Source organism: Hemiscyllium ocellatum, chromosome 4 (genome assembly GCF_020745735.1).
Source record: "Hemiscyllium ocellatum isolate sHemOce1 chromosome 4, sHemOce1.pat.X.cur, whole genome shotgun sequence".
Lineage (NCBI taxonomy): Eukaryota > Metazoa > Chordata > Chondrichthyes > Orectolobiformes > Hemiscylliidae > Hemiscyllium > Hemiscyllium ocellatum.
The window spans coordinates 58,622,589-58,649,075 of NC_083404.1; the positions used below are offsets into that span (position 1 = coordinate 58,622,589).

The following is a 26,487-nucleotide window of genomic DNA, read 5'->3' on the forward strand; positions in this document are numbered from 1 at the left end:
TAACCCAGTGTCATGTGAATTTTAACTTTATCCAACATCAGTACTTTCACCTCCATATCTCAACTATCGGAGGTTGTCTCTATAATTAGGAGTTAACCTGAAGCAAGGAATGATCTGTTTGTGTTTGCTTTTTTTTAAACGAGTTTCTTCCCCTCGGGGAAGCAAACGGCTGTTGTTTAGAATACAGTTGCAAAAGGTTGGAACTGGCATCTGGAAAAGCTCAGGTATTTACACAGGTAAATTCCTGAACTAACTTCATCATCCTAACCAGAAATCTCCGCCTCTGCTACCGCCCAAAAGCTCCCTGGAGGCTAAGGAGGAGAGGATTGTAGTATCTCGGTATAAACAGACGCGTGCCTTTAGTCTGGTGAGATTATCCTTGGGTTGAATGCTAGAATGCAATTCACCATCGCACAGACTGAGAAGGGGAACGACTCTTTGGGAGTATGTTATATGGTAAATGGCCTGTCACTTTACAAAACACCGTGGTCTTTTCCAGTTTTATTTCTTTCTGAAACGTTGAATCACTAAAAGTGCGTTTTTGTGTTTGTTTGCCAGATTTACGACATTTACCTGGAGGGATTTCTCTTTTGTAAACTAAGGTACAGCCAGCTCCATAGATGGAATGAAAAGGTAAGTGATTGTGTGCCTCTGAAGTAAAGATAGGTGAGGTGCGAGTTAGCCAGTCCCAACCTGTATTCAGACCAATTATGTTTTTTTTTCCTTCCTGAATTGAACCGGAGGTTCTTTAATTGGTCTTCAATGACTAAGTAGTTGCACCTACTTGTAAACACTATTGATGACCCATTTCATGTAGAGCTGGCCTGAGATCTTTCAACTTTAAAGGGCTTTCAAAATATTTCACAGATTAAAATCTTCAGAAAAAGTGCACTATTGTCATGTTTCCACACGCTTAAGAATGTGCCTGCCCTTTCATTGTTCTTGGTCTTAATATTTATATGAAGATCTTTATCTATGGAACTAGAAAACAAATAACTCTTTACTGCAGTCTTGGCTCCTGAGAACAGAAGAAACAAAGGGAGGACATATGGCCCCTTGAATTTGTTTCTGCCATTCTATTTGAGTATTTTCACGATACTGATTTATAATGCAACAAAAATTAAAATAGCAATTCATTAAAACAAGTAGGCTTGCTTTCTTTCTTCAATAACCTCTCAATTAGAAACATTGGGGTCAGTTAGCTGGATGGCTAGTTTGTGATGCAGAATAATCCCAGGCTGTTGGCTACAATTTTCATACTGGCTGAGGTGACCATGAAGGACCCTCCTTTTCAAACTCTCTCCTTACCTGAAGCATAGTAACCCTCAGGGAAAACCACCACCAGTTCTCACTAATGAGAGAGCAGCCCTATCTCTCGTAAGAGCATGATGACCTTAATAGGAAACAGCAAGCTTATATTTCCTTACAATGACAAATGCACAAAAATTCATATTTGCTCTGTTATCTAATATTAGTGTCCTCCAGGAGGCATACAAATGAACACCTTTTTTGTAAAGATCCTCTGCCCCCTTGAGCCATAAAATAAATTGTATAATCAAACTATCTTCATATAACCATTTTTATTATGTGAAATAATATCTAGGAAGCAACAATCTGTTGGTCCAGTGATGGAGACATCAATCTACCTATTTTGTGCTTATTAGTTGGGAATCATGATGTTTCAACCTTCAGTTTCCTTTTATCTCAGCTCAGCATCAGTCCCTCTTTTTAAAAAAAAGTCCCTCCAAATTCAAACATCAGCTTGTAACATCATAGCAATGTATGTGATAATTGGTATATTTGCTAAAAAAAACAAAATAGCTAACTTTTAATCAAACTGGAAATGCTACTGACTCTAAAGGGCCTTGAAAACATTTTACAGTTTAAAATTATTCAGAAATTCCTCTACATCAAAATGGAAATACAGTACACAGAAATAGTCAGGAATTCACTTTCACTTCCAGCCCATTCTGTTAAGTCAGTACTTGCTAGGATACCAGATATAACGTTTTGTTTTTCATGTATTTTTGTGACACCCATCTCTTATTGCAGTTATTGGCCAAACTGCATTGTTTATCTCTCAGATTACTTGTTTCACCTGTCTTGTAATGAAATATGTTATCTGAGTTGGAGTTCAATTTTAAATGTCATATTGCTGTTCCCCTTTGAAAACACGATTGAAGTCACCAGTAGCATACCAGAACTTCTAGAGAATCAAGGGTGGAGGTGAATGAAGTGGCCATTGCTGATGAGAAGGTGCTGGAGAAACTGAAAGGTGTGAAGGTGGATAAATCACCTAGACCATATGGACTACACATCAGAGTTCTGAACAGAGTAGTTTGAGATTATAGAGGCATTGGTTGTGATGTTTCAGGAATCACTGGAGTCAAGGAGATTTCCAAAGAACTGGAAAAACGGCTAATATAATATCCCTCTTTAAGATGGGAGGGAGGCCGAAGACCAGAAATTATAGGCCAGTTAGCCTGACCGTGGCTATTAATTTTTTAAAAAAAAATTAGAGTCCATTATTAAGGATGAGATTACAGAATACTCGGTAGCATGGTAAAATAGGGTTGTGTTAGCATGGTTTTATCATACCTGACAAATCTGTTAGAGTTCTTTGGAGTAGGTACCAAGCAATTGCACAAAGGAGAGCCAGTGGATGTCATCTATTTGGATTTCCAGAAGGCCTATGACAAGATGCCACACAGGACACTCTTAAATAAGATAAGAGCCAATGTACTCACATGAATAGAGCAGAGTGTGGAGATAAAGGAGTATTTTTCAGGATGGCATCTGGTGAGTTCTCCAGGGATCAGTAATGATATCACATCTATTCGTACTTTATATTAACAATCTGGATTAAGGAACTGAGGGCATTGTTGCTAACTTTGCAGATGTCAGAAAGATAAATGGAGGGACAAGTCGTATTAAGAAAGCAGGAAGACTTGGACAGGCTAGAAGACTGGGCAAAGAAGTGGTAGATGGAATATAACGGGAAAGAATGTTTTATATTTTGGTTGGAAGGATAGAGGCGTAGATTTTTTTTTAAATTGGGAAAGGCTTCAGAAATCTGAAGTACAAAAGGACCCTCATCTGAATTCAGGATTCTCTTGAGGTTAACATGCAGATTTAGTGGCAGTTAGGAATCCAAATGCCATGTTCGCATTCATTTAAAGAGTTAAAATACAAGAGCAAGGATTTATTTCTGAGGCTGCCTAAACCTCTGATGGGACTACTTCGGAATATTGTGAGGAGTTTTACACCCTGTACCTAATAAAGGATGTGCTGGCCTTATAGGGAGTCCAGAAGACATTCACAAATGATTCTGGGAATCCTGATCTTATGAGGAGTGGTGAGGACTCTGGTCTGTATTTAATGGAGTATAGAAGGATGTGTGGAGTTCTCATTGAAACCTACAAACTATTGAAAGGCCTGGATAGAGTGGACGTGAAGATACTGTTTACACTCCTAGAAGACATTAGGACTGAGGGCAAAGCCTCAGTGAAGGGACAACCCTTTAGAACTGAGCCAGAGGGTGGTTAATCTGTGGAACTCATTGCTACAGTGGGCTGTGGAGGAGAGGCCAGGTCATTTAGTGTATTCAAAACAGAGATAGGTTCTTGAGTAAGGGATGGGGGCGGGGTTTGAAAACTCTGGGGAGAAGGTGGGAGAATAGGATTGAAAAACATGTGAGCCATGATTCAATGGCAGAGCATATTTGATGGGCTGAATGGCTTAATTCTGCTCCTATATCTTATGGTCTTGAGATCTAAAACTACAGTGTAAGTGTGCCATCATGAAGAGAATATTGCTTTTTGCACAATGTTATATTTTCAGTTAGATCTATCACGTATTCAATCAAATAATGAAATAATTATAACGTCCCTCATTTGGACATTCGTGTCAGATAAAATTTTAAGAAAAACCACAACAACAGCTCTAATATCAGGGGGGAGAAATACTCATGATCATGGCTGATTAGATCTTGACCTAACTCCACTTTACTGCAAGTTACCAGTGACCCTCAACATCTGTTTGGCTTCAGACCTTTCTGTCTAACTGCGAATATATTCAATGATCCAGACTCCACAAATCCCTAGTGCCAAAATTTCCAATAACTCTGAAACCCACAGAAGAAATACATCCTCCCTCTTCAATATGATACTGTGTCCACTTGTACTAGATTATCCCCCCATAATGAGAAAACATTCAGTTTTACTTTGTCAAATCTGTTCAAGATTTTGTTTCAATGCTTTATTGTGGGAAGGTTACATTGTCAAAGCTTCGATCTACCAATGTAGTAAACATCATTTGAAGACTAATTATCCCTGTGTTCTGATGGAGGGTCACTGGACTCAAAGTTCTGTTTTTCTTTCGACCGATGTTGCCAGACCTGCGAAGTTTCTCCAGCACTTTGGTTTTGCTTCAGATTTCCAGCATCCATAATTTTTTGGTTTTATAGTAATTGTCTCCATGATCTAATATTTATCTACCATGCAGCACCACTGAATTTGATTAGCTGGTTATTCATGTCATTGTTTACCGTGCCCAAATTGACTGTTATGTTTTAACATTGATGGCCTCAAAAGGTGCTTAGAATAACGGGAGAATGCGCGCACACACAAGTATGTGGATCGGTCACTTTTGTGATACCATTTCTATCTAGTTGATAACTTTAATCTTAATCTATTGTAATCACCTTTCACAATTTTTTTGCAAAATTTCCTGACTGTCAGAAATATTTCAAACAAGCAGATGTTTGAATTTGGAAGGAGAGTGTATTTAAAGAAGTGATCATTTGGTTCTTCTAGCTGTGTTCATTCCTTGAAAGTGATATAAATTCAGTTATACTTAACTCCTCATTCCCCAAAGCTCTGCAAGCATTTCTCCTTCAAATATATGTCTATTTCCTTTGTGCAAGTTAGCATTGAATTTGCTGTCACTCTCCTTTTAAAACAATGCATTCCAGATCACCACAACTTCATATATCTATATATTTTTTAAAAACTCCATCTTGTGTCTGATACTCTTCCAATTACTTTAAATCTGTGCCCTCTGGTTACTAACCACTGGCAATTAATTGTCTTTAATTACACAATGTTTTTCCTGATCTTCAACATCTTTATTGCATTTCCTCTTAAAGTTTCTTTCTTTACAGGTGATAAAGTGCTCTGGATCAGGCTTTGTAAATATGTAAGTTTGATCTTTTCAGATAGCTGGAAAGGGAAGAGGTTACAATTGGAGAGGGAGAAAAAAAGAAACTAATACACCAGTTAAAAAAACATTTTCAGAGCAAATCCCATGGGACAGGGGTAGAGTTTAATGGGCCTATTTCCCATAAGTGAATTTAACTTCAAAGTGGGTTTGATGTGATATCCATTTGAAAGGGACAAATATAAAATACATCTAAAAAATAAATGCCACAGGAATGCTAGTAACTAAATAAAATGTTTGATAATTAAATTAATGCCTTGTTTTCCTAAATTACAGATTAAAATGGAGATGCTGTTACATTAGTCAAACTAATTATCAGGTGACCCCAAATGAAAGAAATGTGACAACTCCACACATACAAGTACCGAAAGATAAGCAATAATATCTGATATCATGTACAGATTGACTGCAGAGGGTGTTAACCTCAGCAGAATTTGTCAGTGATTGCTTGCTGTGTATTTGATGTCAAGTGGTATTTTTGAACTGAGAACTGAACAGAACTTGCTAGTCAGTTATGCTTGGAAGTGATAGCCTCCATGAGAGGGTTGTGTACGTCATTTTTACCAGTCATGGAACATTTGTGAGTTAAACACATACTGCTGTCTGGCAATGAACAAGGGGAAAACACTTTTTTTCATGAAGAACTTACATTTATGTATGCCTTGTGATAAAATTCTGCAGTATATTAAAATGGTAACTTCTCCCTCTAACTAGAAATGCAGGTTTTTTTTAGAATGAATGAAGTAGTAAACTACATGAGGACAATTCCTCTGTTAATTTTTTCACATCTCTTCTTCAGTAGTGCATGAGAGCCTTTCATTTTCAATTTCAAGATGATATGCATGGAAAAAACATCAATGAGGTAGTTTCTTATTGACTTGCGTGTTTAAAGAAACTCCTCTTCCCAGAGGATCCTTCACCTGTGAACAGCTGGTGTCCCTCAAAGTTCTACCTCTTCCACCAATACCACTGAAAATTAGTTGGTTCTACTACTAGCCATGCCCATTTAACCTTAAGCACAGGATGTGAGATGGGGTGAAAGTCATTTTTATATCAAGGCAATATTTGACTGAGTATGTCATCAAGGAACCCCAGCAAAACTGGATTAAATAAAAAGTGGGGGAAAATATCCCTGGTTAGATTCCCACCTGGCACAAAGGAAAATGTCTATACTTGTTAAAAGTCAATCATCTCTATCCTGATCAGAAGATCTGCTTAGGGTAGTGTCTAGGCTCTACCACCTTTGGTTCCTTAATAGAAATAATAAAAAAAAAACAAAGGAGCAAATCTAGGCCATCTGACCCCTGGAGCCTGCTTCACCATTCAGTATGATTATGGCTGATCATCAAGCTAAATACCTTTTTTTAATGGTATTCTGTAAACCACTCTCACCCCCAATTATTTGATTCTGTTAGCCACAAGCTATATCTACCTCTATCTTGAAAAAAATGTTTTGGCCTCAAATACTTCCTGTGGTCGTGAATTCTACTGGTTCACCACTCTCTGAAGAAACTATCTTCCCTTCAGTCCTAAAAGGTTTACCCCTTCTCTTTAAACTATGACTACTGGTTCTAGAGTGCTCTCACCATGAGGAACATCCTTCCTGCATCTAACCTATCTAGTCCTGCTAGAATTTAAGATCAGAAATGGGGGTGTTTGCTGATAATTACATAATGTTCTGTACCATTTATGACTCCTCAGATATTGAAACAGTCTGTGTCCATGTGCAGAAATCTGGAAAACCCAGATTTGGGCTAATAAGGGGCAAGTAACATTCACACCACATAAGTGCAGTCAATGAATATCTTCAAGGGAGAATCGAACCACTTCAACTTGACATTCACTATTGCCCATCACTGAATACTCCCCTTTCAATATCCTGGGGACTATCATTGGCTAGAGACTAGACAGGACCGGCCATAGAAGTACTGTGGCTACAAGAGCAGGTTGGGAATTTTGAAACAAATAACTCGCTACTTATTTCTTCCAAATCTGTCCACCATCTACAAGACACAAGTTGAGTGTGATGGAATACTTGTCACTTGCTTGTATAGTGCAACTCAACAACACTTGAAGCTTGGCATCATCCAGGACAATTCTGTACACTGCGCAAAGCACCCACAACGTTCAAAATTTACTCCCTCCAACACTGATATGAGGATTGTGATATGTATCATTTGGTATACACTGCAGCAACTCCTCAAAGTCCCTTCAACAGCACGTTCCAAACCTGTGACCTCTACCATCTGGAAGGACAAGGACACCAATACACCACAACCTGCAAGTTTCCTTCCAAGCTACACATACATTCACAAAATTGCTACACTGCAAAGGGAGGCCATTCTGCCAATCATTTCTGCATAGTCTCTTTAACTGAGAATCTGTCTTAGTGCCATTCTTCTGTCTTCCCCCGTAACACTGCAAATTGTTCCTCTTTGGACACAAGCTAATTCTTTCTGGTTGCCTTTGTGGATGCATCCTGAGGCAGGACTTATTGCATGAAAAAGTTTATCTTTGCTTTTGTCTTTTAATAATCTGTGCCTTTCATGAATGAGGACGCTTTCCCCTTATTTACTCTGTTCGGACTTCTTGTCATTTTGAATATTTCAATCAATTTCCTCAGTTATCTCTCCTCCAATATAAACACTCCTAATCCCTCCAATCAATCTTCCTAATTGTTTCCTCAACATGGTTATGTATCATTTCTACCTTGGTAGTCTTGAAGATAAATGGGAGAGTTGAAATATTGAAACTCCTGTTAGCTTTATTGAATACAACAAACTCCCATTTTAAATTGAAAAAGTGCAACATGACTAGGTGGATGTGGATTGGTTCTTGTGTATGTTGTTCATATGTAAAGTTTAAATTCTGATAATCCACCAAAGGTGAAAAGATGCAAACTTGTTACCTGGCATGACTCAATGGGCTCATTGTTGTTCTACAAAGATTTTGATCCTGAATTCCATAATAGCTTCACTCCTTCCCATCTTGATAACCTTCCCCAGCTCTCAAGTTCTCTGCAACCATCTGCACTCCAGTTCTGGCTTTTTGCTTATCCCTGATTTCAATTGCACACCTATTAAATATCTCCACTTATCCAATTCTTTCTCCTTTTTAAGGTACTGCTACCTCTCTGACCAACATTATGGTCATCTATTGTAATATTCCCTTTTGTGAATCTATCAGATTTGTTTGAAAATGTTGTTGTGAAGCTCTTTGGGATATTTTACTGTGGTGGTTGTTGCAGTAAATTAGAAAATTGAGATTAGATGATCCCAAGGATGCATTTAAATGGTCTGGGGGAGGGGAACCATTTACCTCTTCAAAGCAATTAAAAATTTTTAATAGTACTGTTTTGTCAATTTTGTCAAATAGTAATGTTAATGAGCTTCACCTTTGCAAAGTTGACTAAGGGAGGGAATACATGAGATGAAAGAATCTTTTGAATTGAGTAAATGGTTTGCCCCTCATTGAAATGTATATGTTTTGTGCACTAGGGGAATTTATTTGGTACTAGAGTGTAAAGGAATAGTGTAGAAAAGGTGTTGAATGATTAAATTGTTTGCCCTTACCTTTAAATAGTACATGATGTAATCTAAGATGTAGTGTAATTCTACCTGTTATAAATACTATTTCGGTTGATGTAATGCCTGTAGCTGTTTACTAGCTGGTGTGTTTGATTTTGATTTCGGTATTTTTTGATCTTCGGGTGCCAAACCAACAAGACGGTCTACCAGGCTCCAAGTACTTCGTGAATGTTCTGGGGCACTCCCATTGTGGTGTTGATTTCCAAAAGCATTATGTTTCAATAAAATGAAATAGTCCCTGAGGACTGTGTAGTTCTATGTTTCTAACTAGTCCAAGCTGACGCAGGTGATATCCTGGTAATTGCAACAACACAGTGACATTTCAAAGATCACTTTGTAGAAGAGGAGGCACTTTCTGACCATCCCAATATGGAGCTGGATGTTGAAATGGTAGTGGGAAGAAAACCTTTTTAATAATGAGGAAATATTTAATGTACATTTTCTGTTATGGTTTCCGAGAAGACATATTAATATGTAGATATTATCTGTCTTTGTGGTGACACTCCCTTTACCTGTACAGCTGAGTTTCTACAAAAGCAGCATTGTGTCTTTCCTTTTAATTAGATTGTTCATTTCTGTCATGAGGGCAAGAGGTTATACTGAAATATAGTTCTGTTGTCTGGATCCCATCTTACTCAAGTGGTTTGTCTTCAACAGGGACTGGTTTGATGGACGCAGCTTGACATTTCCTGATGGTCAATTTTGTATATTCAGATTTTGACTTAGCGGACGTTAGTGAGTCAATGACACACAAAGTATTGTTGCCTAATCCTGACTGTAAAATGTGTTTGTCAGCGGGAATTACTGAATATTTCTCAGGAAGGTAAAGCCTGGCGGTTGTCTCTGTCCCAACCCCCACTCAGCCAGACCAATTATCGTACCCTGACTGTTTTCATTAAGAAAAGGAAATTTAGCAAAAGATCAATTTGGACCTGCATGGCATCATTTATTTATCTATTCTACTGTAAATTTCTGGGATGCAGGGAGTGATAGCAACTTTTTCCCCTTATTATTTAGCAGTCTACACATCTCCTCTTGTTGGACTGCAACTTCAAAGGTATTTTGCCCAAGTGGCTGTTCTTTGTTCTTTATACAGAAGTTGATGAATGAATGATGTATGCGCTCAGTATGTTCACTCTAAGCTGCATGGCCATACACAGATGGTCCAGGTCTATTCATACCGTGATCAGCATGTAGAACCTGTTACCATGCACTTTGAAAATTAGAGGAATACAGCTCGCAAGCACACCTAATCCTATTGTCATACACTTCCCTAAAGGGCATATGTATCACCTGATATGACCCACATATAACTCCAGACCCACAGCAATGTGGTTGATTCTTAACTACCCTCCTGAAATGCCTGATCAAGCCACTTTGTCCAACACAAATTGCTCTTGAACTATGCATGCTTGCCCTCCCATGATAAAAGTGAATTTATGTGCATACATACAGTGGGAGTGATTAGATAAACATCAGATGCACTTTTTAAAATTCCCACTACTAGCATGTTGTGATCAGTTGTTAAAGATCACAATACCAGGTTATAGTCCAATAGATTTATTTGGAAGTCATAGCTTTCAGAGTTCTGCTCCTTCAGGTAGTTAATGAGGCAGGTTCATAAAACACAGAATTTATAGCAAAAAAATCACCATGTCATGCAATTGAAACAATAGATTGCTGTTAAGTCTTTCATCTTTTAGAATAGGTTGCAGGTTTTGGTTCACTAATATGTAAATCTCAGAACTTCTTTCAAGTCACATTTGAGATAACTTAAGGCTTTATATTTTTAAAAAAAGTGACATCTCAGTTCAGACAATGCACTAAAGTTGTGAGATTAGAGTCTGTCTGTATTCCAGTCATGAGTCTATACTGGTTCTATTTGCAAAGCAGGAATTTGTAAAATGTTATATGGATTAACTGCCTGCAGATTGGGTGCTTTTGGAGCAAAAATAGAATCCAGTCTGACTCAAGATTGAGATAGAGACAGACTCTAACCTTAAACCTTGAATGCATTATCGGAGCTGAAATGTCACTTTTTAAAAAAAATATAAAACCTTAAGTTATCTTGGGAAGGTGGCTTGAAACAATTTCTAGGATTTACATATTAATGAAAGACTTAACAGCAACCTAGGTTGTTCAATATATTGTTTTATTTGCATGCCACTGTGATGTTTTGCTATAAATTCTGTGTCTTATGATCCTGCCCCACTAGTTAGTTAGTTGAAGGAGCTTTGAAATGTAGTACTTCCAAATAAACCTGTTGGGCTATCATCTGGTGTTGTGTAATTTTTAACATCCAACACTAGCACCTCCACATAGTGATCAATTGTAGCATTTGATCTGTGAGACTTGGCTGTCTGAACCGTAAGTTACTTTGTTCCTGTTAAGTTTGCATATCACCAGTTTATTACAAGGCTGTGGGGTATAAATGGACATGCTCTTGATGCTTATTTAAAATTTAGACCTGCAATGTTTAATTTGCAGATCTAATACCATGAAACAAAATTACTTTACAAGTATCAGTATAAAATCGAGCTGCTTGCCCAGTGACTGGTGAGATATTTTCTACTCTCCTCTCAGACTGAGCTCTCCAACTGCATTGTTGATTGCATTCTCTGTTTCTCAAATGTGCTGACAAAGTGGAAGCCTGTAGTTTTGGAATTAATTTGCAATTCTTGGAGAAGTATATACTGAGACTGGTCAGATCATTAGGACTGTCACAATTAGCGATATAAATTGCTTTCTTGTCTGTCAGTGCATGTAACCATTTAGGCAGGCAGCTGTAGGGTTCACTGTTAAAACAAGAAATACACGTTATACCTCCCTAACCTCCTATTCTGACAGGGCCTTTGCCAGACCTGGGAGACCCAGTATATTCAATACACACACACCTTGAACAATAAAGATCGGGTCTAGTTAGCTCATTTGGCTGGATGGTTGGTTTTGATGCAGAGTGATAAAAGTGTTGGTTCAATTCCCATACTAGTTGAAGTGACCACGAAGAACACTCTTTTCAACCTCTCCTCTCGCCTGAGGTGTGGTGACCCTCTAATTAAACCACCAGTCATCTCTCCCTAATGAGAGAGCAACCCCACTGTCCAGTAGGACTGTTGCAACTTTACAGTTTGCTTTTCCTCCATTTGTATCAGTTGGATGAGTGGTTCTCCAGTTAGACACCTTTTTTAAAAGTTTATGTACAACCACTAGATACCATTACAAGGAAAACTCACGGTGATGCAAGTGCCAGATTAGGGTGGTGTATTACGAAGATGTGGCTGTACATTTAAGAGAGTTAAAAGCAGCAAACATGGCAACAATGGATGTAACTCTGGTAGTTTGCTGTCTGGAGACAAAAACAAATTAGAGTTCAGCCAATCAGTTTAAATGATACCCTGATCAAAATTAACGATTTCCAATCAAGTTTGAATTGAGTATATTGACAATCTTAAAAGCCAATGACAATCCGATACTCTGGGGTTTAAGATGGGGGGTGGGGCGCAATATTTAACAGTTGAGGGGGGAATTGCCAAGCCTAGCATGTACCAGACTGCTTGCAAAAAAACCATCTCTCTTCAAAGTACTTTTTCGATCGATAACTTGTGATGCAGAAATTCCTAACAAGGAGAAAAGACACAGGAAGATCGAAAGACAAGAACTTGCAGCTGCCTGGTTTTGAGACAAGTGTTTTGTAAATCTTAATTGGGAGTTTTATTGGACTAGTATTACAGAAGGTTAGAGAAAGGAATTGTAAATAGTGGTTTGTTAATTATTCTCTCTTATACTTTAAGAAATAAAGTTGTTAATTTTTACTTGAAATAGATCTTGGCCACTCAAACTTTTACAGACTACTGTATGGGATAAATCTTTTCTGTGTTGCTAGTTTTAAATTAAGTAGGGAAGTTTACTCCGTGTTGTAACAGGTGAAATCTGTACATGCATTTTCTGTGGAGTCTTTAATGACATCGGTTTGTCCTGAGGTGAGGTAATGGTAGGTAATCTTGTATGCAAAAACACCCGCAAACAACATTGGGATGATAGCCAGATCATCTATTTTAATGTCAGTTGAAGGTTCAGGGCACCAGGGAGAGATCTCCTCTCCTTGTCCAAAATAGTGCAATGGCATCTTTTATACAATGGAACCTTGATTTAACAGCTAACATAAGATTATACGATTAGCGAGGTACTCCCTTGGTTTCCAACAGGGAATGCCAGCCTACATTCTGTGCTCAAGGTCCTGGAGTGAGATTTGAGCCTATAGTGTTCCAAATCGGAGCTGAACTTGTCACAACTGAGCCATAGTGGCATTGTTCAGTTCCACAACTTTCTGTTCCAATCAGAAACAAGAATATCTTGGGGCCTAAAAATATTTTTTTTTGTATAGTTTACCAAACAGGAATCACTTGAATGAGTTGTTGCTTTTATACAGTTTGACTTTCAAGACAATGGCTCCGATTTTATTATTGCTTTTCTCTCCATATGTCATAGTCATATAGCTGTACAACACGGAACCAGACCCTTGTCCATGCTGACCAGATATCCCAACCCAATTTAGTCGCGTCTACCAGCACCCAGCCTATTCATATACCCATTCCGATGCCTTTTAAATGTTGCAATTGTACTAGCCTCCACCACTTCCTCTGGCAGCTCATTCCATACACATACCACCATCTGTGTGAAGAAATTGCCCTGTAGGTCTCTTTTATATCTTTCCCCCCTCTCCTCAAACCTATGCCCTCTAGTTCTGGACTCCACCACACCAGGGAAAAGACTTTGTCTATTTACCCTACTCACGCCTCTCATGATTTTATAAACCACTATAAGGTCACCCCTCTGTCTCTGACACTCCAGGGAAAACAGCCCCAGCCTGTTCAGCCTCTCCTATTGTTTAAATCCTCCAACCCTAGCAACATCCTTGGAAATATTTTCTGAACCCTTTCAAATTTCACAACATCTTTCCAGTAGGAAGGAGACCAGAATTGCACACAATATTCCAACAGTGGCCTAACCAATGTCCTATACAGACGCAACATGACCTCCCAATTCCTGTACACAATACACTGACCAATGAAAGCAAGCATATCAAATGCGACCTTCACTATCCTATCTACCTGCAACTCTACTTTCAAGGAGTTATGAATCTGCACTCCAATGTCTCTTTGTTCAGCAACACCCCCGAGGACCTTATTATTTAAGTGTATAAGTCCTGCTAAGATTTGGTTTCCCAAAATGATGCACCTTGCGTATATTGAAATTAAACTCCATCTGCTGTTCCTTGGCCCATTGGCCCATCAGATCAAGATCCCATTGTAATCTCAGGTAACCATCTTCACTGTCTGCTACAACTCCAATTTTGATGTCATCTACAAACTAACTCACTATACCTCTTATGCTCGCATCCAAATCATTTATGTAAATGATGAAAAGTAGTGGACCCAGCACTGATCCTTCTGGCACTCCACTGGTCACAGGCCTCCAGTCTGAAAAACAACCCTCCACCACCAGCCTCTGCCTTCTACCTTCTATACCTTCAGCCTTAAGTCTTGGGATTCACCACTAAACTTCTCTCTGCTTTTCTAATGTGTTCATCTCCTTTTCAGACATTTCTTAAATTCTATCTCTGTGACCTGGTTACCTGGTGCCAATGCTGTCCTTCAGATGAGATGCCAAACTGAATCCCACCTGCCACCTTCTTTTGAATGTAAAGGATCCCTTGGCTCTAATTTAAAGAGCAGGAAGTGCTCCCTGGCAAACATCTGTCCCTGAACTAATGGCTTTAAACACTTATTTTAAAAACAAACCCTAATTAGCTGACCATTTTTCATGTCGCTGTTACCCCACTTCACCACCCTGCCCCTTTATCTGCAGCTCCCCCCATACCCACCCTGCCCTGAAGAAGGGTTACACCCAAAACACTGACTTCTGCACCTCTTGATGCTGCCTAGCTTGCTGTGTTCTTCCAACTTCCTGCCTGTCAACTTTGGATTCCAGCACCTACAGTTTTTTTTTCTTGATGGAATGTGCTCGGCATTAAATTGGCTGCATTTTGTATTCTTTAAAGTACATCATGGCTGTAAAGTTATTTAGGTTTTTAAGAGGTCAAGAAATGTACAGTCAATGCAAGTCCTTTTTAGTTTTACAACATTTTTGTATAAATCGGTACCTGGGTTAATGTAGTAATATTTGGTTCATTTTAGTTGAGGCGTTATTTTGGGAGCAATCTTGTGCCACATTTTCCACCTAAGAGTTATCTCGCACAAACCGAGTCTACAGCTGAAGAAAGAAGACTTCAATTACAGCAGTATCTTCAGAAAGGTAAGTCTATCAAATTGATTGTTTAATCTCTTATAAATGACCTAATTGTCTTGTACAAGTGGCCCATTGGCTCAGTTAAGTATGTGTATGTGTGTGAGAGGGGAGAGAAACAGCCAGCATTCCTGCTCTAATCCTGACACCCTGAAGTGGGTTGGGACATGCTATCTTTCTCCGACATGCTATCCTTGTCCAACATTCACATGTAATCATTTTATTTCTTCACTTCCCCAGTCCCAGTTTGTGGTCTGACTCTTTTCTTCTCCTCATTGCTCCCTGTGAAAAATTCTCTGTTGGAAAAGAAGCAAGAGAGCTCCTGCAATTCGGTGGACTAAAGTTCCAGCAATTCCAAAAGTTATTGCAATATTTCAATACCCTTGGTTAAATAAAAAAAAGTCAAAAATGACTCCAACAAAAGCCACTTTTGGATTAGACTTGCACCAATAGTTTTCATTGAGTGGCTGTCAGTGGTGAAAGTTTCCACTGTTTAATGGAATTAAATTAGCTGAATTCAGGTCTCTCTAACACACTGAAGCCACAGCATAGTTATGTAATCAGCACTGCAGCACAATTTTAATTGCAGAAATTTGAAAGCACTCAAAGTGCCATTGGAAAAGCTCGGTGGGAGGCAGCAGCCAAGCTAAGATGCAAAATAAATTGAGACGTTTCCTGGTAAACCAGAATGAGGAAGCGAAGGGGCAGCGGTGCTTCAAAGGGATCTTTGGACCACCAATTTGGTGATTCCCAGCACCAACCTTGTGTAGAATCTATTCATTTGGGTCTCTGTTGGCTAGCTTAGAACATAGAAAGATACAGCGCAGTACAGGCCCTTCGGCCCTCGATGTTGCGCCGACCGAATCCTACCTAACCTACACTAGCCCAATAACTTCCAAATGCCTATCCAATGCCCGCTTAAATGACCATAAAGAAGGAGAGTTCACCACTGATACGGGCAGGGCATTCCATGAACTCACAACCCGCTGTGTAAAGAATCTACCCCTAACATCTGTCCTATACCTTCCACCCCTTAATTTAAAGCTGTGTCCCCTAGTAACACCTGACTCCATTAGCGGTAAAAGGTTCTCAGTGTCAACCCTATCTAAACCCCTAATCATTTTATACACCTCTATCAAATCTCCCCTAAACCTTCTCTTCTCCAATGAGAACAGCCCCAAGTGCCTCAGCCTTTCCTCATAAGATTTTCCTACCATTCCAGGCAACATCCTGGTAAACCTCCTCTGCACTCGTTCCAATGCCTCCACATCCTTCCTATAGTATGGCGACCAAAACTGCACACAATACTCCAGATGAGGCCGCACCAGAGTCTTATACAGTTGCAACATGACCTCAGGACTCCGGAACTCAATTCCTCTACCAATAAAGCCCAGTACACCATATGCCTTCCTCACAGCACTATTTACCTGGGTGGCAACTTTCAGAGATCTGTGTACATGGACACCAAGATCCCTCTGCTCATCCACACTACCAAGTAGCCTACCATTAGCCCAGTAATCCATCTTCTTGTTACTCCTACCAAAGTGAATGACTTCACACTTAGCTACATTGAATTCCATTTGCCACATTTCTGCCCAGCTCTGCAACTTATCTATATCCCGCTGTAACCTACCACTTCCTTCCTCACTATCCACAACTCCACCGACTTTTGTGTCATCCGCAAACTTGCTTACCCAGCTTTCAAGCCCTTCCTCTAGATCATTTATAAAGATAACAAAAAGCAATGGTCCCAAAACAGATCCTTGTGGTACACCGCTAGTAACTGCACTCCAAGATGAACATAGTCCATCAACTACTACCCTCTGTCTCCTTCCAGCCAGCCAATTCCTAATCCAAACCTCTAATGTATCCTCAATGCCATACCTCCGTAGTTTTAGCATTAGCCTACCATGGGGAACCTTATCGAACGCCTTACTAAAATCCATATACACAACATCTACTGCTTTACCCTCGTCCACTTCCTTAGTCACCTTCTCAAAGAACTCAATAAGGTTTGTGAGGCACGACCTGCCCTTCACAAAACCATGCTGGCTATCCTTGATCACGTTATTCCTATCCAGATGTTCATAAATCTTATCCCTTACCATTCTCTCTAAGACTTTGCCCACCACTGAAGTCAGACTCACTGGCCTATAGTTACTAGGGCTATCCCTACTCCCTTTCTTGAACAAGGGGACCACATTCGCTATCCTCCAGTCCTCTGGTACTATTCCCGTTGACAATGACGACATAAAAATCCAGGCCAATGGCTCTGCTATCTCCTCCCTAGCTTCCCATAGGATCCTAGGGTAAATGCCATCAGGCCCAGGAGACTTATCTATTTTCATCCTCTCCAATATTCCCAGAACCTCTTCCCTGCATATTTCCAGGCCATCCATTCTAATCATTTGTGACTCCATATTCACATCAGCAACAGTGTCCTGTTCCTGAGTGAATACTGATGAAAAGTATTGATTTAGTGTCTCTCCAATCTCCTCCGCCTCCACACACAACTTCCCACTACTATCCTTGACTGGACCGATACCTACCCTAGTCATCCTTTTATTCCTGACATACCTATAGAAAGCCTTTGGGTTTTCCCTAATCCTACCAGCTAAAGACTTTTCATGTCCCCTTCTCGCTTCTCTTAGCTCTCTCTTTAGCTCCTTCCTGGCTACCTTATAACTCTCTATCGCCCCAACTGAACCTTCACGCCTCATCTTTACATATGCCGCCTTCTTCCCTTTCACAAGGGATTCCAATTCCTTACTAAACCACGGCTGCCTCACAAGGCCCTTTGCACCATGCCTGACTCGTACATACTTATCGAGGACACGTAGTAGCTGCTCCTTGAACAATCCCCACATCTCATTAGTGTTCTTCTCTTGAAGCCTGTTTTTCCAATCCACACATCCTAAGTCATGCCTCACTGCATCATAATTTCCCTGCCCCCAGCTATAACTCTTCCCCTGCGGCGCACACTTATCCCTCTCCATCACTAAAGTAAAAGTCACCGAGTTGTGGTCACTGTCCCCGAAGTGCTCACCTATCTCCAAGTCTAACACTTGGCCTGGTTCATTACCTAGAACCAAATCCAGTATAGCCTCACCTCTTGTTGGCCTGTCTACATATTGTGTCAGGAAACCCTCCTGCACACATTGGATAAACACCGACCCATCTAATGAACTCGAGCTATAGCTCTCCCAGTCAATATCTGGGAAGTTAAAGTCCCCCATAACAACCACCCTGCTACCTTCACTCTTTTCCTGAATCATCCTCGCAATATTATCCTCTACTTCTCTAGGACTATTAGGAGGCCTGTAGAAAACACCTAACAGGGTGACCTCACCTTTCCTATTTCTAACCTCAGCCCAAACTACCTCAGATGGCAAGTCCTCTTCCATCGTCCATTCCACTGCTGTAATACTATCTTTGATAAGTAATGCCACACCTCCCCCTTTTTTACCCCCATGTCTGATCCTACTAAAACATTTAAACCCTGGAACCTGCAACAGCCATTCTTGTCCCTGTTCTACCCACGTCTCTGTAATGGCCACAACATCGAAGTCCCAGGTACCAACCCACGCTGCAAGTTCACCTACCTTATTTCTTATACTTCTGGCATTGAAGTATACACACTTCAATCCACCCTTCTGTTTACAGGCACCCTCCTTCGAGATCGCTGCATTATTCATAACCTCCCTACACTCAAGGTCCTGTACCCTAAAGCTACAGTCCAGGTTCCCATGCCCCGGCGGAGTTAGTTTAAACCCTCCCAAAGAGCACTAGCAAACCTCCCCCCAAGGATACTGGTGCCCCTCAGGTTCAGGTGTAGACCATCCTTTTTATAGAGGTCCCACCTTCCCCAGAAAGAACCCCAGTTGTCCAGAAACCGGAATCCCTCCCTCCTGCCAGCATTGACTGAACTCGCACTGCAACTGGATGTTCAGTGATTTGGTTCTATTTGAATGAGGCCTAGAAGTTAATTTATCCATGCTTCACACTCTAAGTAGAGGAGAGAGTGAGAGTCGATCAATCACTTTTCTCATTCTTCATTCTGACCTTGGGTTAACATCAAGCTAAATCATCATTGTCTTTTGAAAGATTCTTTAATTTCAGTCAAATACCCTGTGGTACCCAAAGTTTCATTGCTAGGTTAATAAAGTCTATTGCAATTTTGTGACTTCAGACAGGTGCCTCCTCATCACATGCAATTTTCAGTGATTGACTCACAAAGCAAATTTATCTTTGTGATCACAAAATTGATATGCACTTTTCTTAGATGAAACATAAAATGAAAGATGTGATATCGAGAGAAACTTTTTACAAACTTTCAGAATGACTGTGTAAATGACAAGTCTATTCCAATGGAGATCGCGTGAGGTGGAATAGGAGTTATCTAGATGCTGGAAAATAAGTATCTGAGTAGGATAAAGATGCAAAGGGATATGAGGACACAGAGACACAAATCATTAGAAGCAGGAATGCAAGTTTACAAAATCATCAGTACAGATAAAGAACTGGGGTTAATTATAGAGGCATTGAATTCAAAGTGGAGAGGTTTTTCAGTGTGAATAAATAACTCACTACAACTTAAAGAACTTGAGGCAACTGGAATAGATACATTTTAAAGGGAAGATAGATAATAGAGGAGAGAATGTAATAGAAGACTATATTATTGGACTTAGAGAAAATAAGGCAGAATTAAGTTTGTGAAACATAAATTTTGCCATAAACCAATTGGACCAAATGATGTATTGGTGTGCTGTGTAATGTAGTAATGTGTTCTCCCTACCTAGGGAAGGGCATATTAGCCGTGGATGTATTGAAATGCAGCTTCATCGAAATGACACCCTGAAATGATTATCCTTTTTTGAGGAGAGATTGGGCCTACATTCTGTACCATTTAAAAGCATGTGGTGCAATCAAATCAAATCCTTTAAGGATCAGCAGGGTAGATGTAGGAACGTTTTCACTGCCTGTGGAATCTACAGCCAGGTTAAACAGGCTCTGAATAAAAAGTGGGCTATTTGGGACTGAGGAAGAAGTTCTTCAACCAGAGGGTAGTGGATCTTTAAAATCCTGTATCCTAGAAGGCTGCAGAGGCTCAGGCATTGAGTATGTTCATGACTGAGGTTGATATCCTTTGTTAACTTTTAATATTTAGAAATATATGGAGACAGTTCAGGAAAAATGCATTTAGATAGAAGATTGAGATGGATGTTGGAGCAGGTTCAAGGGGCCAAATGGTCTGCGCTTGCTCCAATTCCTGTGTTACTATGTTTAACAAGTATACTTGGAGCCAGTATGCCATGCAAATATGAAAGCAGCATCAATGGGCTGAGGACCTGAACCAATATCTCTTAATTTTAATCTGCAAAAATGAGTCTGTTAACTTTCTTCATAAGTTAAATTCAATTATAAATCATAAGATACAGGAGAAAGGACGAAGCTTGGAAATTATTAATACAATTTATGCCATAAAGCAGGCTCACTTGCGCTGTTATTTTTCAGTGCTAATGATCATTCTTTGAGTTTTATGTTTGTACAATAAAAGGTTTAGTATTTTAGCTTTTAAAATAGATTTTGTTTTGAGGGGAAGGTGAAGAAGTGATAATGTCACTGGATTAGTAAGCCAGGCCCACACTAATGCTAGAGGGACATGGATACAAATCCCATTGTAGCAAATTGTGGAATTTAAATGTTACTGCAGTCAATAAATTTAATTAATCAATTACCTTGAAATGAAAGAATAGCTCCACAATGACATTTATGAAACTATCATGGGTTGTTATTTATATAAAAGAAAAACATCTTGTTCACAAACGCCTGATCTGTCCAACATGGTCCATGGCTATATGATTGTCAACTGCCCTTTTTTGAAATGACTTAGTAAACTACTTGGTTGTGACAGTTAGGGTGGGCACTAATTGATGGCCTTGTCGTGGAATATGGACATCAGTAGCAGCATTTAAAAAAAAATCAAGGCACAGCATGAAAACTGAAGAAAAGGATTGGATTAATGGTCACAACAACTGGATGTTTTGGATATAAGGCTCCTTGGTTTTCTTTTTGAAAAAGACATATCTATTCAAAGATATCTTTTGGAGCCGGTGACACTTGAACCCAAGCCTTCTGGTTCTGGTTCACAACAGCCCTAAGTCTTCAATGTAATTTTTACATCCTGAAGTTCTCTTTCACAAAACAAACTTTTTTTCCGTCACCAAATCACTTGTGGTATTTTTCCCTCTTGCTGATCTTCTCCAATAACAGATGATCTACCAACACCCCTTGACTTTTAATGTTGTTACTATTGTTGGATCCCTCATTATCAACATCTTTGGGGTTACCACTAATCAGAAATTCAACTGAACTCATCACATAAACAGTGGCTACAAGAGCAGTTCAGAGGCTAGGAATATTGTAATCACCATCTGATTCCCCAAAGTGTGTTCACCATCTAGAAAGCACAAGTCAGGAGTGTGATTGAATACTCCCCATTTGTCTGGATGGCAGCAACTGTCCAGAAGCTTTTCACATCCAAGACACACTACCACACTTGGTAGTCACCACATCCACAAGAAACTACTCTCTCCTCCACTGATGTTCAGTAGCAGCAGTGTGTACTATCTACAAGATGCACTATAGAAACTCACCAAAAATCCTTAGAAAATACCTTCCAAACCCATGACCACCACCTATCTAGTAGGACAAGGATGGTAGATGCATGGGAATACCACCACCTGCAAGTTCCCCTCTAAGCCACTCACTATCCTGACTTGGCAACATATTGCTGTTCCTTCACTTGTTGCTGGGTCAAAGTCCTAGAAATCCCTCCCTAAGGGCATTGTGGGTCAACCTACAGCATGTGGACTGCAGCCCTCAACAGGGAGACTCCAGACTTCAGCAGCAACTCAGTGCATCATCTTGTTCCAGAAGTGAATCAGTATCTTGGATTTTTGTAACAAAACCAGGAGGAGGAATCAGAGGTACTAGCTGATACCACAGTGTGGAGGCAACCAATTGGTTTATGACCAGTATCTGGCCCCTGTAAGAGACCACTTGGAACAGTCCTGTCCAACAGGCCAGGTGAGCTGAGACTTTGGCCTCCAGCTCCTGTTAATTTGTTGGCCAGGATTCTTCAGTTGGGCTAAGGTAGGCCCCAGATGCAGGAGATGGATAGTACTCCAGATAAACCTCCATAACTCCTCTGACAAAAAATTAATCGACCAATAGACTAATCGGTGTCTAGAAAGTTTGGCCCACTAAATCCTGGTAGACTGCCTGGTACTTGCATATCCTCCCCAGATCAGCTGGGTTGGTGAATGTGAGGATATGTCATTGGCATAGGGCTGGCTCTTTTGGCATATGTCCAGACAACCACCTCCACAAGAGCCACAGGAAAGGCCCCACAAAAAGGGAATACATCCAACCGGACAAGGGGCAACCTTAACGCACTGCTTTCCCAAAGTAACATGGATACAGTGACCTGTTAAGTTTAATCAGACACCCTGGTGGTGTATAGATGCCAGGCTTAGGTAATGACTGCATCTCAAACCTGAATGCCTGGAGTCCTAAGTAGAGACTCATGATTGACCCTGCTCAATGCCTTGTCCTGATTTGAGGGACAAGACTATGCTTTCCTGACCAGCCTTTGGGAAAAGTGGATCAGGTCTGGCCTAGATCGATGCTGTCATGGATCCTCTGGCCTGGGATATGTACAACTGGTCAGGATGGATCATGTCATCCAGCACAGATCCAAGGCAGGATGATAAAACCCTGGCAAAAAGCTCTTAATTCATGCTGAAGAGAGACCAGATGCTAGTTTTTTGGACAGCAGAATGATGACCGCCCCATGTCAAGAAAAGGGATAGCTATCTCGCCTCAAAACATTCCTCCAGGGCCTATGTGTAGTCACTTCCTAGGACATGCCAGAACATTCTGAAGAATTCCAGTCTTTCTGTCCAGCCTCAGGAACTTGCTCCTCTAAAGTGGCAGAAGCATCGAGCATCCTGTTGGTGCTCCCACAGAAGGAATTGGATCCATGACCTCTCAGAAGCACATCAGGTCCCAACAAGCTGCAATTCCCTGTGCACTCCCTGTCATTTTACACACCCCACACAGCTTGGTCCATATCAATCTGACTAAGACATGACTCCAGGTTGAGCAGTTCTTTCTCTCGACCCCCTTGCGTGCTCCTAACAGAAGATGCAACCGTGTGTCTTGTCCATTTCCCACCACCCCCTCCAAGGAGGGGAAGCCCTTCTGCAGCTGGCCCTGAATTGACCAGAATGAGTCCTGAAACTACTTGTCCTGTGGAGGCAGGTTATTAGGATGGAGATTTTGCCAGACTTCCCATCAGATTGAAGGATTTATCCAGATCTCTCCACCTACTCCTCACTGCTCGATCAGGCTAGATATTGCCTTGGTCCCGCTCTTCAAGAATGAAGTTAAACTTTATAAGGGAATAAGGTTTTTTGTTGTGTAGTCTTTTCACTAAATCCACTGTACAAATGATTCCCAAATGTTGTATTTGTCAAATTTTCATTTGCTTTCATGATTCTAAAGAAACAAACCAGCTATTAAATATTATGTTCTTGCTTTTGCAGTTGGAGAGGATCCTGTTATATCTGTCAGTGAAATATTCACCACTTTATTAAAGAATGCACAACAGGTAGGAAATGATTTTAACTTTTCCAGTCCTGAATTAACATTGTAAATGAAAAAAAATTGTACTTAATATGGTTTTATTGAAAGGATTCTCTCCCATTTCCACATTATCCAAGAAACGAGCCTTTGCAATAAACACCTTGTAGTCATTTTTTTAAACAAACAGCTGTAACCTGATCTTCGTTCAGATATTAGAGTATGAAAGACCTTGGAGATTGGTTTGCAATATGCATCCTACATGCTAATGCACTTTAGTTCCAGTGTTTTTTTTTTCCCCATTGGATAGCTTCAGATGTTGTGCATCAAATCCTTGGTATGTGCAAGGAAAATATTATCACAAAGTGAGGAAGATGCTTATTAATTAACTTGGGGCGAGGAAAGAATCAGTAGTCACATGGGAAAAATAGATTGATTTAAGAAGAGTCAGCATGAATTTCTAAAGGGGAAGTCTTTATCTAACTTTGGTACTTTTTGAAGAGGTAACAGAAAGGATTGATGAGGGTACTGCTTTTGATTTGGTTCAGAAGGCATTTGGTACAATCCCTCAGAACAGACTTGTGAGGAAACTTGTAGGTTATGGTGTCAAAGGAACAGTAGCAACATGGATACAAATTTTTATTCAGTGACAAGACAGTAATGGTCGATGGATTTTGTTTTTGGGCTCGAGGAGGTTCGGAGTGAAGTTTCCCAGGGATTGGTATTGGGATCCTTGCTTTTACTGACATATTTCAATGACCTGGATCTTCATGTGCAGGGGGTAATTAAGATTTACAGGTGACCCTAAACTTGGAAGAATTTTATACTATGAGGAGAATAGTGTGGAACATCCAAATTGATATTGCCAGGACTGGGCAGAGAGGTGACAGATGAAATTCAATGCAGAGAAGCGTGAGTTGATGAATTTTGATCAGAAGAATGTTGAGTGACAAAATAAAGGGGTACAATTCTAAAGAGAGACCTAAGTGTATACATTCACATATCATTGAAGGTGGTGGGACAGGTGGAGAGAACAGCAAATATAGTGTGTTCTTGACTTTATTAAAGAGACATAGTACAAGAGAAGGGAGGTGATATTGAACTTGGACAAGAAACCTATAAGAGCTCAGCTGGATTACTGTGTAAAGTGCCACAAGATCGGAATGTTGTGAATGTAGTAGAGGGATTGCAGAAGGGGATTACAAGAATAGTTCCAGAAGAGAGAAACTTCAGTTATGAGGATAGAATGATGAAGTTGAAATTGTTTTCCATGGAGAGGAGAAAGCTGAGAGGCCATCTCATTTCAGGGTTTTCAAAATCATGAGCAGGCTTGATAGAGCAGGTAGGGTGACATTGTTCTACTTTTAAAACAAATAAGAACAAGAGGGCATAGATTTAAAAGCATGTGCAAATGAAAAATGGATGATGTGAGAAAAAATGCTTTCATACAGCGAGTAGCTAGAGCGTGGAATGCAGTTCCCGATGGAGGCATTTGAGGCATTCAATGGGCATTAGATGACTATTTTGGAGAGTAATGGTTTGCAGATATGTGTGAAAAGGTAGGAGATTGTTGATAAGAGGAGGTGCAGTCACAATGGGCCAATAGCTTCCTTCTGCATCTTAATTTTTCCATGATTCTGCATTTCACCTGATCTCTCAATGCCAAATTTCAACTGGAAAGATCACGTCAAGCCGGGCAGGGTTAACACCATTTTAAATGCTAGACACAGTCCAACAATGCTTTTTGTCTCTATCAGTCAGACTAATGCAGAGAATATAGGGTTACTTGGCTTATACTGATGACATACAGAAGAAATTTTTAAAGGAGTGAGTTTTATACGGCTTCAGAATGCTCTGGAAGCAAAAAAAAACAAACTATGCAGTTACATTCTCTTAAGTAATGTAACACAGAAGCCTATATAATGTGATGCCTCATGCATTCCCAATGTGTTGAATGATTTGACTGGGAGGACTAGGTTATGTGTTGAGTGTTTTGTTTGGGTTTCTCATTGAATAGCATTGTGTTGTAGCATGCGGGGGCTGTGTATTCTAATTATCTGATTCATTTTTGTGTGCCCACAATTTTAAATTGCTATGATTTATGAAATCATAAGGCATACATTAAATAAAGATTTGCATTATATTTCTGCAGTAAGACTTACAATACTCACACAGTAACTTAACTAATTAACTGACCATGTAGTGTCAACGGAGACTGCTTTAAAACACACAAGTAACTGATTATTTACTCCTTCCTGGTTTGTAGACTTTAGAATACCTTCAGGCAGTATTGGTATTGAGTTCACAGCCAGTCTTTATGCAATAATTACTTTAGGATGAGCACTTCCTATATTCAGAAAGGCAATACAGTACTGTAAAGAATCCTTAGATTTAAATGGCTGTTTTTGAGGCTTGAACACTTCACAATTCATAGCCTGAAAAATGATCAGAAATTTTCTTAATTTTTCTGCCTTGTCCCAAACTTTGTTCAGAAAAAAATGTAATGATTTGATTGCCCTGACTGGATTCACCTGTGAGTTCTACTTTGACTTTTGTTGCTCAGTTTTGTCTTTGCCTGTGCATATACTAACCAATGTAAGTTAATAGTTCTAGATGTTGCGATCACATATTGAATAATTTTAGGATCTAGATACAGTTTTCATGTAAAATGGATAAAGGGATTTTGAATTTATTAGGGAGTACTTGTACAATTACAACCACCTTTAATTCC

The 26,487-nt window shown here is 39.9% G+C and overlaps 1 protein-coding gene across 1 annotated transcript in view; it reads left to right on the top strand.

The window, feature by feature from the left end:
- The first annotated feature begins 328 nt into the window (after positions 1 to 328).
- The window catches only part of LOC132815387 (sorting nexin-31-like), a 115,906-nt gene continuing 89,747 nt past the window's right edge, over positions 329 to 26,487 (top strand). Inside the window, exons 1-4 of the mRNA XM_060824280.1 lie at positions 329 to 456; positions 559 to 633; positions 15,002 to 15,119; positions 23,720 to 23,784. Coding sequence (XP_060680263.1) covers positions 397 to 456; positions 559 to 633; positions 15,002 to 15,119; positions 23,720 to 23,784 — 318 coding nt within the window. The 5' untranslated portion in view covers positions 329 to 396. The remainder of the gene's footprint in view (positions 457 to 558; positions 634 to 15,001; positions 15,120 to 23,719; positions 23,785 to 26,487) is intronic.